This window comes from Bos indicus, chromosome 27 (assembly GCF_029378745.1).
Source record: "Bos indicus isolate NIAB-ARS_2022 breed Sahiwal x Tharparkar chromosome 27, NIAB-ARS_B.indTharparkar_mat_pri_1.0, whole genome shotgun sequence".
Taxonomy (NCBI): domain Eukaryota; kingdom Metazoa; phylum Chordata; class Mammalia; order Artiodactyla; family Bovidae; genus Bos; species Bos indicus.
In genome coordinates, this window is record NC_091786.1 from 28549317 (window position 1) to 28562839 (window position 13523).

A 13523-nucleotide genomic window follows, 5' to 3' on the forward strand; every position below is an offset into this window, starting at 1 on the left:
AGGTAAAGAACTAATTTGTTACATGGCTTGGATGACATATAAAAGTGTCATTAGTATTCAGAAAGGCATTTCCATGTTGGCTTCATAGGCTCAGACAGCTAAGAGCACTGTCTACATATTAATAAAATCCCATTATCCTGGAAAGGCCAATGTTCAGAAATTACTTCTTTTAAACAATAGCCTTGCTGGAAAGAATTAAGTAGGAACAAAAAAAGACTTTTATTCAGGTAATGTGACTGCAAATGATGAGTCTTGGCAAAGCATTGAACATTTTTGAGCTTCCAATAATAAGACACTTTATGTAAAGTGGGCAGCCACTGATAAGTGATCAGGTAATTGTGTTTCAAAATTGGGTATTTGATCATTTCTGAGGTTGTATCTTTAAAAAAAAAAAATTAGTGCTGTCTTTTTTTAAGGGATCAAACTGAATCTAAATTTAATTAACATTTGCAAGATGCTCTATTATTTCAGCTTTCAACTTATAAGAGAATGGATACTGTTGTTATTATACTCATTAAAAAATTAATATCCTGAGAATGAAGGAAATTCGGTTTCTTCCTGTAGATCTAATATTAATAAATGGTTACTCTTGGACTTGAAATTGATCTGTATCTATGTCTTTTGTCTTTTTCACTCCACGTCTCATGTCTTTTCACAACTACTTGTGATTTTGCCTTAGTATCCAGTGAAGTCATAACATGTTTAAGGCAAGGGACCTGTTTGGGCTTAAACTGCTTAATAAAAAGCATTCTTATTTGTCAGCTTCCTCTACATGCTCATAATTTTTCATTGTGAAGACATTTCAAAATGTTAACAATTTGTAGTGGTTACTTGCTTACTTAACTTTATCTTACTACATTTGCTTTTAGCCCACAGGCCAAGAAGGGATAAACTGTCTCTTAGGCTATGATCACAAGCAGAGGTGAATTTTAGTGTAAGGTTTAGGATTACCTTGGGACCCTCTTTATTTAAAGTAAAATGTTGACTCTCTTCCAATCCTTCGCCTAGATTTCTTTTTCACATTTTATAATCTAGATTGTTTGTAACAGTCAGAATTTCCTTTTAATCCCTTAGTGTTATGAAAAGATTTTACACCAATAGGGACTCGCTATTATTTTGTAAAGTCTTATCCCCTCTTCAGGCCCTGCTCCTACTAATAAATGACATTCCTACATGTTCTTCCTATGATTCTGCATTCATGTGTGAGCCTTTTTGTTTGTTTTATTTGGCTGAGCAAGATGTGGGACCAATTAAAAGAAATAGAAACTGCCCTGGTCTTAAGTGTCTACTTATCCCTTTGTTTTTGTTTCCTTTGCCTGGTGGACGATTTGATCAAGAAAACTGGTTAAAGAGTTTGGTTGTGTGACAGGTTATATTTCAGGTCAACCTGTTGGCCTCACTTGCGTATCTGTCTTGTATCAGTCGTTTTTTAAATTTTATTTATTTATTTTAATCGGAGGCTAATTACAATATTGTAGTGGTTTTTGCCATACATTGACATGAATCAGCAGTCTTATTAAAGGCTGACTTCCTGTTGTTTGTGTATGGTATACATTTTTGGATGCTCTTAGTTTTGTATCAGGGGCTTCCCTGGTGGCTCAGTGGTAAAGAATCCGCCTGCCAATGTGGGTGCCATCCCTGAGTCAGAACGATCCCCTGGAAAAGGAAATGGCAACCCACTCCTGTATGCTTGTCTGGAAAATCCCATGGATGGGGGAGCCTGGTGGGCTACAGTCACTGGGGTTGCAAAAGAGTCGACACAACTCAGTGACTGCTGCTGCTGCTGCTAAGTCGCTTCAGTCGTGTCCGACTCTGTGCGACCCCATAGACAGCAGCCCACCAGGCTCCCCCATCCCTGGGATTCTCCAGGCAAGAACACTGGAGTGGGTTGCCATTTCCTTCTTCAATGCATCAAAGTTAAAACTGACTAAACAACAACAATTTTGTATCAGCTCTTCATTCCTGTTCTTGCTTTTTTTTTTTTTTTGGACTCAGCTTGTGGCTTGTGTGATCTTAGTTCCCTATTGAACCCAGGCCCTCGGCAGTGAAAGCCCTAACCACTGGACTGCCAAGGAATACCCTGTTCTTACATATTATAATTTTGTTTAAAATTGATTCTAATTGGTTTGGTCAAGTTAAAAAAAATTAAGGAATGATTTCTCTTGTTATCAATTGTTTCAGGGTTTTTGACTCTTAATAGAAGAGGTTTATACACATCTCTTTCTTTTATTAGTTGAGCTACTCCAACAGGTCATTTTAACTTTATATGTAAGAAGACCTTAGATTCCTTAGGTATAAAATGGGAATAACCAGTGTCTGTTTCATAGCATTTATGTGAAGCATTTTATGCAGTGTCTGATCTGTAGAGTTTCATAGGTGCTGCAGTGGCAAGTGACTTCATTCTGGTAGAACCAGATGGTGACGGACATTCTGTAGTTTGCACCATGAAATCCCTCTCTCTTTTCTTTACCCTTCTCACTATCAGCAGTTCAACAGTATCTGAGCTGTGTTAACATACACACGAGAATTCATATATGATTCCTTAGGGATCAGAAGAATGGGATTATATAAACTGAGTTGATCCTTTCTATATGCATTTAAGTTGCCTTTACCTGTAAAATATGGTGGAAGAATTAAGTATGAAAAATGAGATAAGCAGCTATGGAAACCTTGAATCTATCTTGTGAGTGAGAACTAATTAAAAGAACACAGATTGCATTTTGATATAAAAAATGAAGTTAATCTTTATAACTTCCATATATAAATGTTTTATTGCTTTATTGTTACATTGTATCATTTTTTCTTATTCCAAGACAATGCATGCTTATTAGGAAAATCTAAAAATTGCAGGAATTTAGAATGTCATTATAATAGTAGCGGACACTTACTGGGAGACTACTCTATTTCAAGCATTGTTTTAAACACTGTGTATGAATTAACTCTTTGAAAGCTTTTAGAAAATGAAAATCCACCAAAACATGCACCCCTCCCAGAACCCCAGATAACTCACCAATTAAAGAGCAAAAGGTTAATTTTGTGATTGGGAGTTCATTCATTCTTCCAAGTTAACTTTATTCTTATAGACAAGATATAGTAGCCTATTGAAGAAAGTAAAATAAAACTATAGCCATATTTATTAAGGCCCCAAATGGTTGCAATGTGTAATTTTCAAGAAAGGTTTGTCTGTTTCTACTCTCTCAGTATTTCCCATTCCTGCTCTAAGACCCACGGATTGAAGAATCTCACAGTTAAATATATCATTATAGTTCAAAGGAGTTTTTTGTGTCCCTAGAGAAATTTGAGTTTCCATTGAACTGCAAAAAGGATTGCCAACCTCTTTAACATAAATGCTTTCTCTCTTCATAATGTTTTTAAATATGCAGCTCTCATTTAAGCTTTCGTTTAAAAACAGGATTTATTTTTTCAAAACTAATTGAAACCACTGATCTAATTAAATCTTTTCTGCATAGAGATATTCTTGTTAGGAACTGCTTGACAGGTGGCAGTCCAGACTTAAATCTGTCTAAAGAGAAAACCTGTTTCATATGATATCCTATCCTTTTTGAACACTGTAAAGGTCCTTCCTTATATATCATCCAAAATATGCCTTCTTTTTCCTGTAAGACATAATTCTACCTTCAAGAGCTTCACCAAATAATTTCCTTTTCCAGATAATAAAGATGGAATATATTTATATATATCTTGTTCATAGCTCCCTGCCAGTGGAACCTCTCTTACTTTAATAGCATCTTCTCTGGTGTTAAGATATCTAGGCCCTATTCAATTCTGATCACCTTCTAAAGTCCTCTAGCTGTTGATATTATTTTTTAATCAAATGCCACTTTGAAGCATAATTCAATACTCCAGATACGATCCAGCCTATGAGCAGTGTATTGAGACTTTTATCCAATTTGATTTATGCTCTTTTAATATTAATTTGGCCATACAGTGGTACTTTTTTCTTCTTTTTTAAACAGTTGTTTAAAATGGAGTAATATTAAACATGTGGCTGATGGAAATATATTTTTCTGTATACATTGTTGTCAAGGTTCTTCTTTCCCAACCTGTATTTCTTCTACAGATTTTTGAACCTGAATGTATTTGTTATGCTTATCTTGATTACACTGATTCTTGATCTTGGCCCATTGATGCACAGTCCTAGAATTCCCAAGGGTGTCTCTACAGAACAGATTTCTTAGTCACTTCTCATGCCTGCCTTAGAAATTCACTGTAACTGTATAAAAATGACTAAGAGGTAGGTTGTAAAGAAATCTGTTTGTTTAACGAAACATTTGAGCGCAGAAAATTTCTTTTTTTTTTCTTATTGTCTTTCTATTTCTCTGTTTTTTAATTTTTTTATTGGAGTATAATTGCTTAGAATGGCAAACCACTCCAGTATTCTTGCCTGGGAAAATCCCATGGACAGAGGAGCTTGGTGGGCTACAGTCCATGGGGGTTGCAAAGAGTCAGACACAACTGAGCATGCACGCATGATTGTTTTACATTGTTGTGTTAGTTTCCACTGTACAACAGTGTGAATCAGCTATATATATATACACACACACACATATATCCATATATACATATATCTATTATACATGTATCTATTATACATATATCTACATATACATACCTATATATACATGTATCTATATATACAAATATATACATGCATATATATATATATATATTTCCAGCCTCCCTGTTGAGCCTCCCTCCCTCCAGCTCCCTCCCACCCCTCCAGGTCATCACAGAGTACCAAGCTGTGCTCCTTGTGTGACAGCAGCTTCCCACTAGCTCTCTGTTTTAAACATGGTAGTGTATGTATGTCAATTCTAATTCCCCAGTTCATCCCACCTTCCCCTTCTCTCCCTGTGACCACAAGTCCGTTCTCTATATCTGTGTCTCTGTTTCTCTTTTTAAGTGTAACATTTATTTACATTCCCTGGAAGAGTATTCCAATAAACACTGCCCAGGTCTTTAGGAGAAGTTTGAGTTTAAGAGCTATCCCTGTCAGATTAACTATAAGTTAATGTTAACTGTAAATTTCATTACCTTATTTCTTTAAGAAGATTCTCCTGAGAGAGGTACTCAAGGCTGGCAGAATTTAGATCAAAGAGAGAGAGCGAGCGAGCAGCTCCAGCCACATGATCGTGAGAGGCTTGATGCAGGAATTGGCACTTGAGGTCGTCCTTAAAGATCGGCTGGGGCTTCGCTAGTAGCTCAGACGGTAAACAATGTGTCTGCAATGCAGGAGACCTGGGTTCAATCCCTGGGTTTGGAAGAGCCCCTGGAGACGGGAACAACTACCTACTCCAGTATTCTGGTCTGGAGAATTCCATGAGGTCAAAAAGAGTCAGACACAACTGAGCAACTTTCACTAAGATCAGCTAATATCTGGATGGGTCAGAATACAGGGTCTGCATTCTTAGGAAGAAGAAATACACAAGCCAAAAAGCACGAAGATGGCAGGGCATAAATCTTACACATGCAGGTCGTGGAGGGTGGATTAATTCAGTAGATTGGAGGAGGAGAAGAGTTGAAATTAAATTTGAAACAATTGATCCAACCTGATTAGTTAATATTATATGACAAGAAGAACCAGAAAATTCACTTAAAATTAGGAAGGTGTAATTTACAGGAGGACTTCCCTCGTGATTCAGCGGTAAACAATCCACCTGTCAATGCAGGAGACGTGGCTCTTATCCCTGGGTCAGAAAGATCCCCTGGGGAAGGAATGGCAACCCACTCCAGTATTCTTGCCTGGGAAATTCTTGCCTCTCTCCCATGGACAGAGGAGCCTGGCAGGTTATAGTCCAGGGGATCGCAAAATGTCAGAGAGGACTTAGCGACTCAATAACACCATCAACAAATTTACAGGAGGTTTGCGTGTAATTCTGAGTTGCTATCTTTGCTTCCTGCCCTGTTTTCTCCCTGTTGTCTTCCTCTCAGGAATCCAGACTGTCAATATCAGGCTCCTGTATATAAGGACACTTTAGAAAGGCTTTAATAAATCCTGAGCCAATCCCAGTAGTTTTAAGTTTTTAAATCATAGGCACTGCTTAAATTATAGGCTTGTGCAATAGTAAAGCATAGACAGATGCAAATCACAGTGTTGCCCATGTTCAGAAAGAGTGCCAAATATTGATTTAATATGTAGTTTTATGAAAGTGTGTGTTATTGTTGCACGAATATTTATTTCAATATTAAGAACCATTTGTGTGGTATGGTGCTCCCAGCAATGAGAATCATTTCAAAGAATGACAAATTCCTTTGCTTTTGAAAGTATTAAATTCTCTTCATTCAAAATTAACATAATTCTTGATGTCATTCTACTAAGAAAGGAAGTGTAGAGCATTTTAATCTAGTCTAGCCTTCACTGAAGTATCTATCCTTACCAGATTTATAAGAAACAGCTTTACACTTTTAACTTCCTTAATTAACCCTATTGGCTACTGACACTGAGATATAGAGAGGAAAGAAAACTTAACATTTGGGTGAAAAAAATATTCTGAAATGTAATGTGGTTAGTGGTAGTGTTAGAGGAATAAGTGGTAGTGTTAGAGGAATAAAAAGAAAACTTAGAAAAGAATTCCTTCAAATTGCTGATCTGGGTGATGAAATTAAGACTATGTCCAGGGTGTAATTTAAATGAGATGTATCTCACTTTTGGTGTGATTTTGGTAAAATCATGAATGTATATATAGATATATGTATATATATCTACTAGTCAGTTGTGGGGGGTTTTTTTAAAGATTTTTTGGATGGACACCATTTTTTAATTAATTCATTAATTTTGGACTGTGCTGGGTCTTTGTTGCTGCGCCAGGGCTTTTTCTCGTTGCAGAGAGCAGGGGCTTCTGCTCCTTGTGGTGCACTGCCTCAGTAGCTCCAAGGCATGTGGAATCTTCCCAGACCAGGAATCAAACCCATGTCCCCTGCGTTGGCAGGCAAATTCTTAACCACTGGACCACCAGGGAAGTCCAGTCAGTTGTGTGAGTGTAGAGTGAGAAGGGGGGAGTTTGAAAACTCTAAAACTACAGAGACTGTATTTTGATGATCATCATAGTTCTGTGAAATATACTTAAACCGCTTTGGTCCTGATCTTGTAGGAAGTCAGAACTTCGCATTAGCAAAGCGTCACTGGCTGATTCTGGAGAATATATGTGCAAAGTGATCAGCAAACTAGGAAATGACAGTGCCTCTGCCAACATCACCATTGTGGAGTCAAACGGTAAGAGATGCCTACTGCGTGCTATTTCTCAGTCTCTAAGAGGAGTGATCAAGGTATGTGGTCACACTTGAATCACGCAGGTGTGTGAAATCTCATTGTGAACAAATAAAAATCATGAAAGGAAAACTCCATGTTTGAAATATCTTATGGGTCCTCCTGTAAAGCTCTTCACTCCATAAGGTGAAATAGACCTGAAATATATATAGATTATTTAAAAAGGATTGGAATAATATCATGAATAGCAGAGAGAGAATGGATTGCTAAAAGAAAGAGATTATACATCCACTCTAAGTTAGTCAGGGACAGCAGGTAAGTTTTTTGCTCTGTCGAAACAGAATATGTATGTATGTATGTGTGTGTATATATATATATATAATTTATATACAGAATATATATTGTATATATTTCATGCTAATGTGTATTATGTATGAATATATGTACATTGTGGATGTGTAAACAGAATACAATCCTGACTTAGTCCTGGCAATTTTTATGTTCTTATATATGTTTTCAATATGTCTGGCTCTAGATAGTAGAAAGTTAAGGTTATCAGGGCTTTTTTGAGCCCATTAATTCAGAAATCAAGAGTCTTAGAGGCAAAGCATTTTTTTACTCACTTGTATAGGCTTTATAAATAAGCATTATATAGGTTTCAGCTTCTGTTTTCCTAAGAGCAGTGCCAGGGACTATTTGTTAAACAAATGAATACCTTGGAGACAGAAGGTGCCCCCTATCCTCTGACAACCTCTCTGAGTTATCTGAGGAAGCGTAAAGGAAGGGCATAGCTGGTGGCTCTCTGTTCACGATCCCTTAGTACTCCACAAAGTGATGGAGTCATTCATCTGTAGAAGCTGATGACGAGCTAGCAGTGAGCATCTCTTGAAACAATAAAATACTGCTTTGAAACCTTTGGTGCTGTTTTGGATGATGGCGCTGGACTGCTGTCTTCACAAGCCTTGTCATCTATTATAAAACCAAGCATGACTGCACCACTTCTAGGCAGGTGATGAGAAAGAATGCCCACTGCAAAGGCCTGATCTCTTAAAGTGATAAGATAAAATTACAGAGCCAAGAAGGGAAGAACGAAAGTACTCTTAGGGGTTAACTCCTTAGGAGACTGGTGTGGTTTGATTCAGTTGATAACAGGATAGAGAGAAGGGAGTGAGATAAAAATATGGAACCAGGGTTGGGAGTATTCAGGTTAATTCCTAGTCTTCTGTGGACTTCCCAATGCATTGCTGTATATTGCAGTGTAATCAAAATTCATTTCTTTCATTTTAAATACCTCCCTCCACAGAAAGTAAAAGACAACAGTGAAAACTGGTTTCCATGATTATTTTTAGGGGCCATGTTTACTGTATATAAAGTGTAAAAGCCATTTAAAATTTATGTGAGTAAATATAACGTCACTTTACTTTTTAATCAGCATAGGTAAAGCAACAGGGTTTTGCTTGTGTTATTTTTTTCCACTTGGAATTTTATACAATGCAACTAGAAATGCAAATTTGAAATTTCAGTGACTTATCTTTTCTTTCTATAATACCATGTTTAATAGCTTTTTCTCAGTTTGTCAGTGACTTGCTTCAGTGCATCTTCTCCTGGTAAAGGCTCCTGAATTATGATTTGGACACTCAGATTAGATTTGTGTAGCTATGTATACTGTAAAGTCCCAGGAAAATAGAATTAAAGTGTCATAGTTTCACTGAGTGTATACAGTAGGATTATATTTAATATTCCACATTTTCTGAATTGCAGTATTAAGCAGTGAATTACTTACCACTATTTTATTCTTGGCAAAAACTCATAGGATTTCTTTTTATTAATTTGGGGGTGCTGAAGTTTTGGTAACAGTTTTTCACATCCCTTTCATGGGAGAGATATTCAGCTTATTTTCCATGTTAATTTATTTAAGAATTGATCTCAAATTTGAATGTAGTATTGAATTATAAAGTGTAGAGAAATGAAAATAGGGATGTTTTGGGTAATCAATCTTTTTTACCTGACAAGAAAAAAGAGAAGGTTATGAAATATTGTCAGGAAATCATCCTTAAAACAATCAACTAAAATTCCTTAAGGACTAGAAGGGAGGAATGAAGAATCTCAATTACTGGGCATGGTGGTTGTTTTTATTTTCTTCTTAAAACGTTAAGACTAGTTCTTCCATATCCAACCTTCTCATTGTATTTAAAAAGAAATAGAAACCTAAGATTTGTTTTAAATTCCTTACTTCCTGGTTCAGTACAGCTTGCTCAATACCAGACTGTGTGTTTGTGAATGTTTAAGGTCGATTCTTCGATTTGTGAAGGACAACAACTGGAAAAAACAAAAATGGTGTGAGGCGGAAAGAGAGAAGGATTCCACTGGGATGAACTAGAGCTTCATTATAACTGGGGCTCCAGGAGAAAGTGGTACCTAGCAAGTGGTACCTAGGGATGTTTACAAGTTTAAACATCAGGAATTTTTGGCTTTTCTCTCAAGTCTGCCCTTCAGGTGCCCAGATGCATTCTTGACTCGCCGACTCTTTCTTATATTTTCCAACCTCTCCTGCTTTCACTTATGCGCCTTTATAATTCCAAACTTTGACCTGATTACGGCTCCATTTGGCCATATTCTTCTTCATGGTTCTTTTGAAGGCATCCTTTCAGTTTTGACTCCGGCTATGTGATTGTTGCCTCAGGGGCCAAATCAGATTCCCCATAAGAATCTTACTGGCAGAGCTGATCATGTCCGAAGATCCATAGAGCTTACAGCTCATCAGCGTGTTCTCCCCAGGTCCCCACCACAGCCCCAACCCAGGAGAGTGAAGCCGGAAACATGGCTGCCTAGAAATGCTCCTCTTTTCCGAGGCTGTGGGTCAGACATGCAGTTCATCAGGGCCTGTACTCTCAGGCACCAGGACAGACAGGGCCAGAGCATCCTGCACATTGGGAAATGCTCTTTTCTCCCTGCATCTCAGCAGCTTGGTTGTAGCACCACCAGAAGGAAAATATGTAATCATTCTGATGTTCACCCTTTTCTACCGTGATCTATGAATTTGCTATATTCAGCTCAAGGTTGGTTATCCAAGAAATCTCAGCTCAGATCCTGAGCTCTCAGGGACTCAAATTCACTACCTTCATGTTGTCAGGTTCCTGTCTTCCAAGATTCTGAGCAGAGGTTGCACAGAAACACTCTTTCAGAGAGAAAAAGAACGCTCTACTGTGGTTGTAAGCTGTCACTCAGCCAAACCATCTCTTCTTAGATATGTATTTACCGTTGACTTGGGCTGAGAGAGTAGAATTCTCAAGAATCTCCCCCACCCCCTACCATAATGAGAGTGTTAGGGGGAAAAAAGGTCTTAAAAATAAGAACGTGTTGCCAAAATATTATATGATGTAGAACTCCTCTTGAGATTTTATGTTGTCTGTGGAATATTAGTCATTTTGTTTGTTTTGCATGGTCTCACTCATCTCTCCCATATTTCTCCAATAAATATATAACTATGGCTTGATAATTTCTATGTAGCTTGGCTTGATGAAAGATCCTGGAATACAGCCCTGAGCTAATTATCCTAGCTCTGTGCAAAGGATTTCTTTTGATTTACTTAAATTCTCACACCAGTGCTTTCTTTGCATTAAGATGTTTAGAATATATTTTAGGACAACATTCTAGGAGAAATGGCAGGAGTGAGAGGGAGAAATACACGAGAGACTGTGTTTTCTTTCCTCCTTAGGAGAAAAAGAAAAATTTAGCAAGTTGAGCTTACTGTTGGACACTATTTTTAATCCCATTATGACAGCTCTGTAACTATTAGAATGAAATGAGCACCGATCGTAAAGATCTTCCATCTAATGTTATAAACATCCTAAAATGAAACTCACTGTTTAGATCTGCTTAGATTAACAACTAGACATAAATGAAATAATAGAAAAAGACTGAGAAATTCTCTGAGAAATTCCCCTTGAATCATTATATGCGTGAGTGATACAATGATCCGATTTCCAATGTTTTCAAGCATTTAGAAAAGAATGTAGATTCGGCTAGTCATTTTTTTAAGTATTTTGGAAATTTATATGTTTTCTGCCTTTTCCAGTGCCTTTTAACCCCTACCTTATTTGGAAATAAGAACCTGTCATACAGAAACATATATAAACCTGTGCAGTCTGCTGATGACCTCTGAGACTATGTCAGTCTAACAGTCCATTTGAGTTTTCATACAAAGAAGGATCTCAAAGGCGGTCATCATTACATGATAGATTATAGGTGAATTCTTTTCATGAATTCAAATACAGTGGTTTAAAAGGCCGCATACACCATGCTCAAATAGACCCTACGCTATATGTTCATTTTCAGTTGTATTTTATTTGGCTTGGTCTTTATAGAGGAAACATTAATTTAGCCATGACTTCGTATCTAAGAAGCTCTTAAAAACTCCTGGGCATCAGATTAGGGGAGAGAATAATAGACCTAACTAGTTTTCAAATTAATTAAGTACTGCTGTCTTTTCAAAGATTGATACAGGAGACTATACAACTAATCAATCATATTTTCTACTAGGTTTTCTTTTTTTAATCAGGAGAAAAATTATTTGAGTGAGATTCAAGATCCCATAGGAGCCATGGGGCTCCTGGCAATAAAATAGCTGTTTCATTTTAGATGATCAGAAAAAAATTATTTCCACAAAATTTGATTAATGTATCAACTGTTCCTTTAAAGAGTTGGCTCATATGGATAACCAACATTGACAGTGTTGTTAGAAATGCCATGATATTGGTGAACAGCTTATGTTGTTATTGTTGTTCTGTCGTGAAGTTTTGACCCATGAAAGCCAGGCTTGCCTGTCTTTCACTATCTCCTGGAGTATGCTCAAACTTACGTCATTGAGTCGGTGATTCCATCCAACCATCTCATCCTCTGTCGCCGTCTTCTTTTTTTGCCTTTAATCTTTCCCAGCATCTGGGTCTTTTCCAGTGAGTTGGCTCTTCGCATCAGGTGGTCAAAGTACTGGAGCTTCAGCTTCAGCATCAGTCCTTCCGATGAATATTCAGAATTTATTTCCTTTAGGACTGACCGGGTTGATCTCTTTGCTGTCTCAGGGACTGTCAAGAGTCTTCTGCAGCACCACAGTTTGAAAGCATCAATTCTTCCACACTCAGCCTTCTTTATGGTTCAACTCTCACATCTGTCCATGACTACTGGAAGAACAATAGCTTTGACTAGATGGATCTTTGACTATAGGAGCAACCTATAGTGATACTAAGAAGTACAGAGTCTGTGTAGCAATCTCCATGTATATTGCATCACATAGGATTCCCATGAAGGGTGGTATGCAAGAGAAGTTTGAGTGGAAAAGAACTCTCTTTTCAATGCATAGTATTCATCCTGCCTCTATGCCATTTGTTAATTCCAAAATTTCTCAATTGCTTAACTCATTATTGACTAGAAACATATTAAAGTGTCTTTCGTTGCTCAAGTGTTATTGACTGGAGACATTTCAGTATTCACTTACATAACAAATCACAGGCCACAGGCATTAGTTTCTACAAAAATCCCCCAGTCAATACCATGCTAAAACTAACACTCATTATGAGCAAGAATTCAGATGCTTAAATATATTCCTGAAGTCATTTTTACTAGTGCTAATAAATAAGTATGCCCATCTTAAATCTTTAAAAATACTTTATCACTATTTTCAAATGTACAGCAATGACCTGTAATTTTAGAATAATAAAGAGTCACATAATTGGATTTTAAATACACACAGACACATCATATGTATGCTTATATTTGTTTATGTATTTTGCTAAATAGTTATATTTAGTATATTGTGCTCACAATGAATTCTCAAGCAAGTCATGCATACATAATAATTAGAAAAATTCCTTTCCAGAAGGTGTTATTTTTAAGACAGGGCAATTTTTCTTGAGACCAGGTCCAGTTTATTAAACAAGCAAACATACAAATATATTAATGTTTCATATGTTTACCTGTCTATGCAGCATAAATTGCTCAGCTGTGTTCAATTCTTTATGATTCTAAGTCTTTATTAATTTTCCCTAATGAAGGGGGTGTTCTTTATCAATTAACAAAATTTACCAAATTACTCAGGGGGAAGATATGTTGCTTAAATATCAAGGAGACTGCAGGACTTGATAATTTTTAAAAAATCTGTAATTGTTACAAGATTATTTTCAGTCACCACTATAACAAGAGCTAATGTGCTCAGTCTGTACATTCTACCCCAAATACACATAGAAATGTTTCCTGAGTGGCTTTAATCAAAAAGATTTTTATTAGCAAGATTCTTTTA

The 13523-nt window shown here is 36.8% G+C and overlaps 1 protein-coding gene across 7 annotated transcripts in view; it reads left to right on the plus strand.

Moving 5' to 3' along the window:
• Positions 1-13523, plus strand: part of NRG1 (neuregulin 1) — a 235436-nt gene that overhangs the window by 58100 nt on the left and 163813 nt on the right. For all 7 annotated transcript variants that reach the window (XM_070781365.1, XM_070781364.1, XM_070781366.1 and 4 more), the window contains exon 3: positions 7113-7234. In XM_070781365.1, the coding sequence (XP_070637466.1) occupies positions 7113-7234 (122 nt within the window). The remainder of the gene's footprint in view (positions 1-7112; positions 7235-13523) is intronic.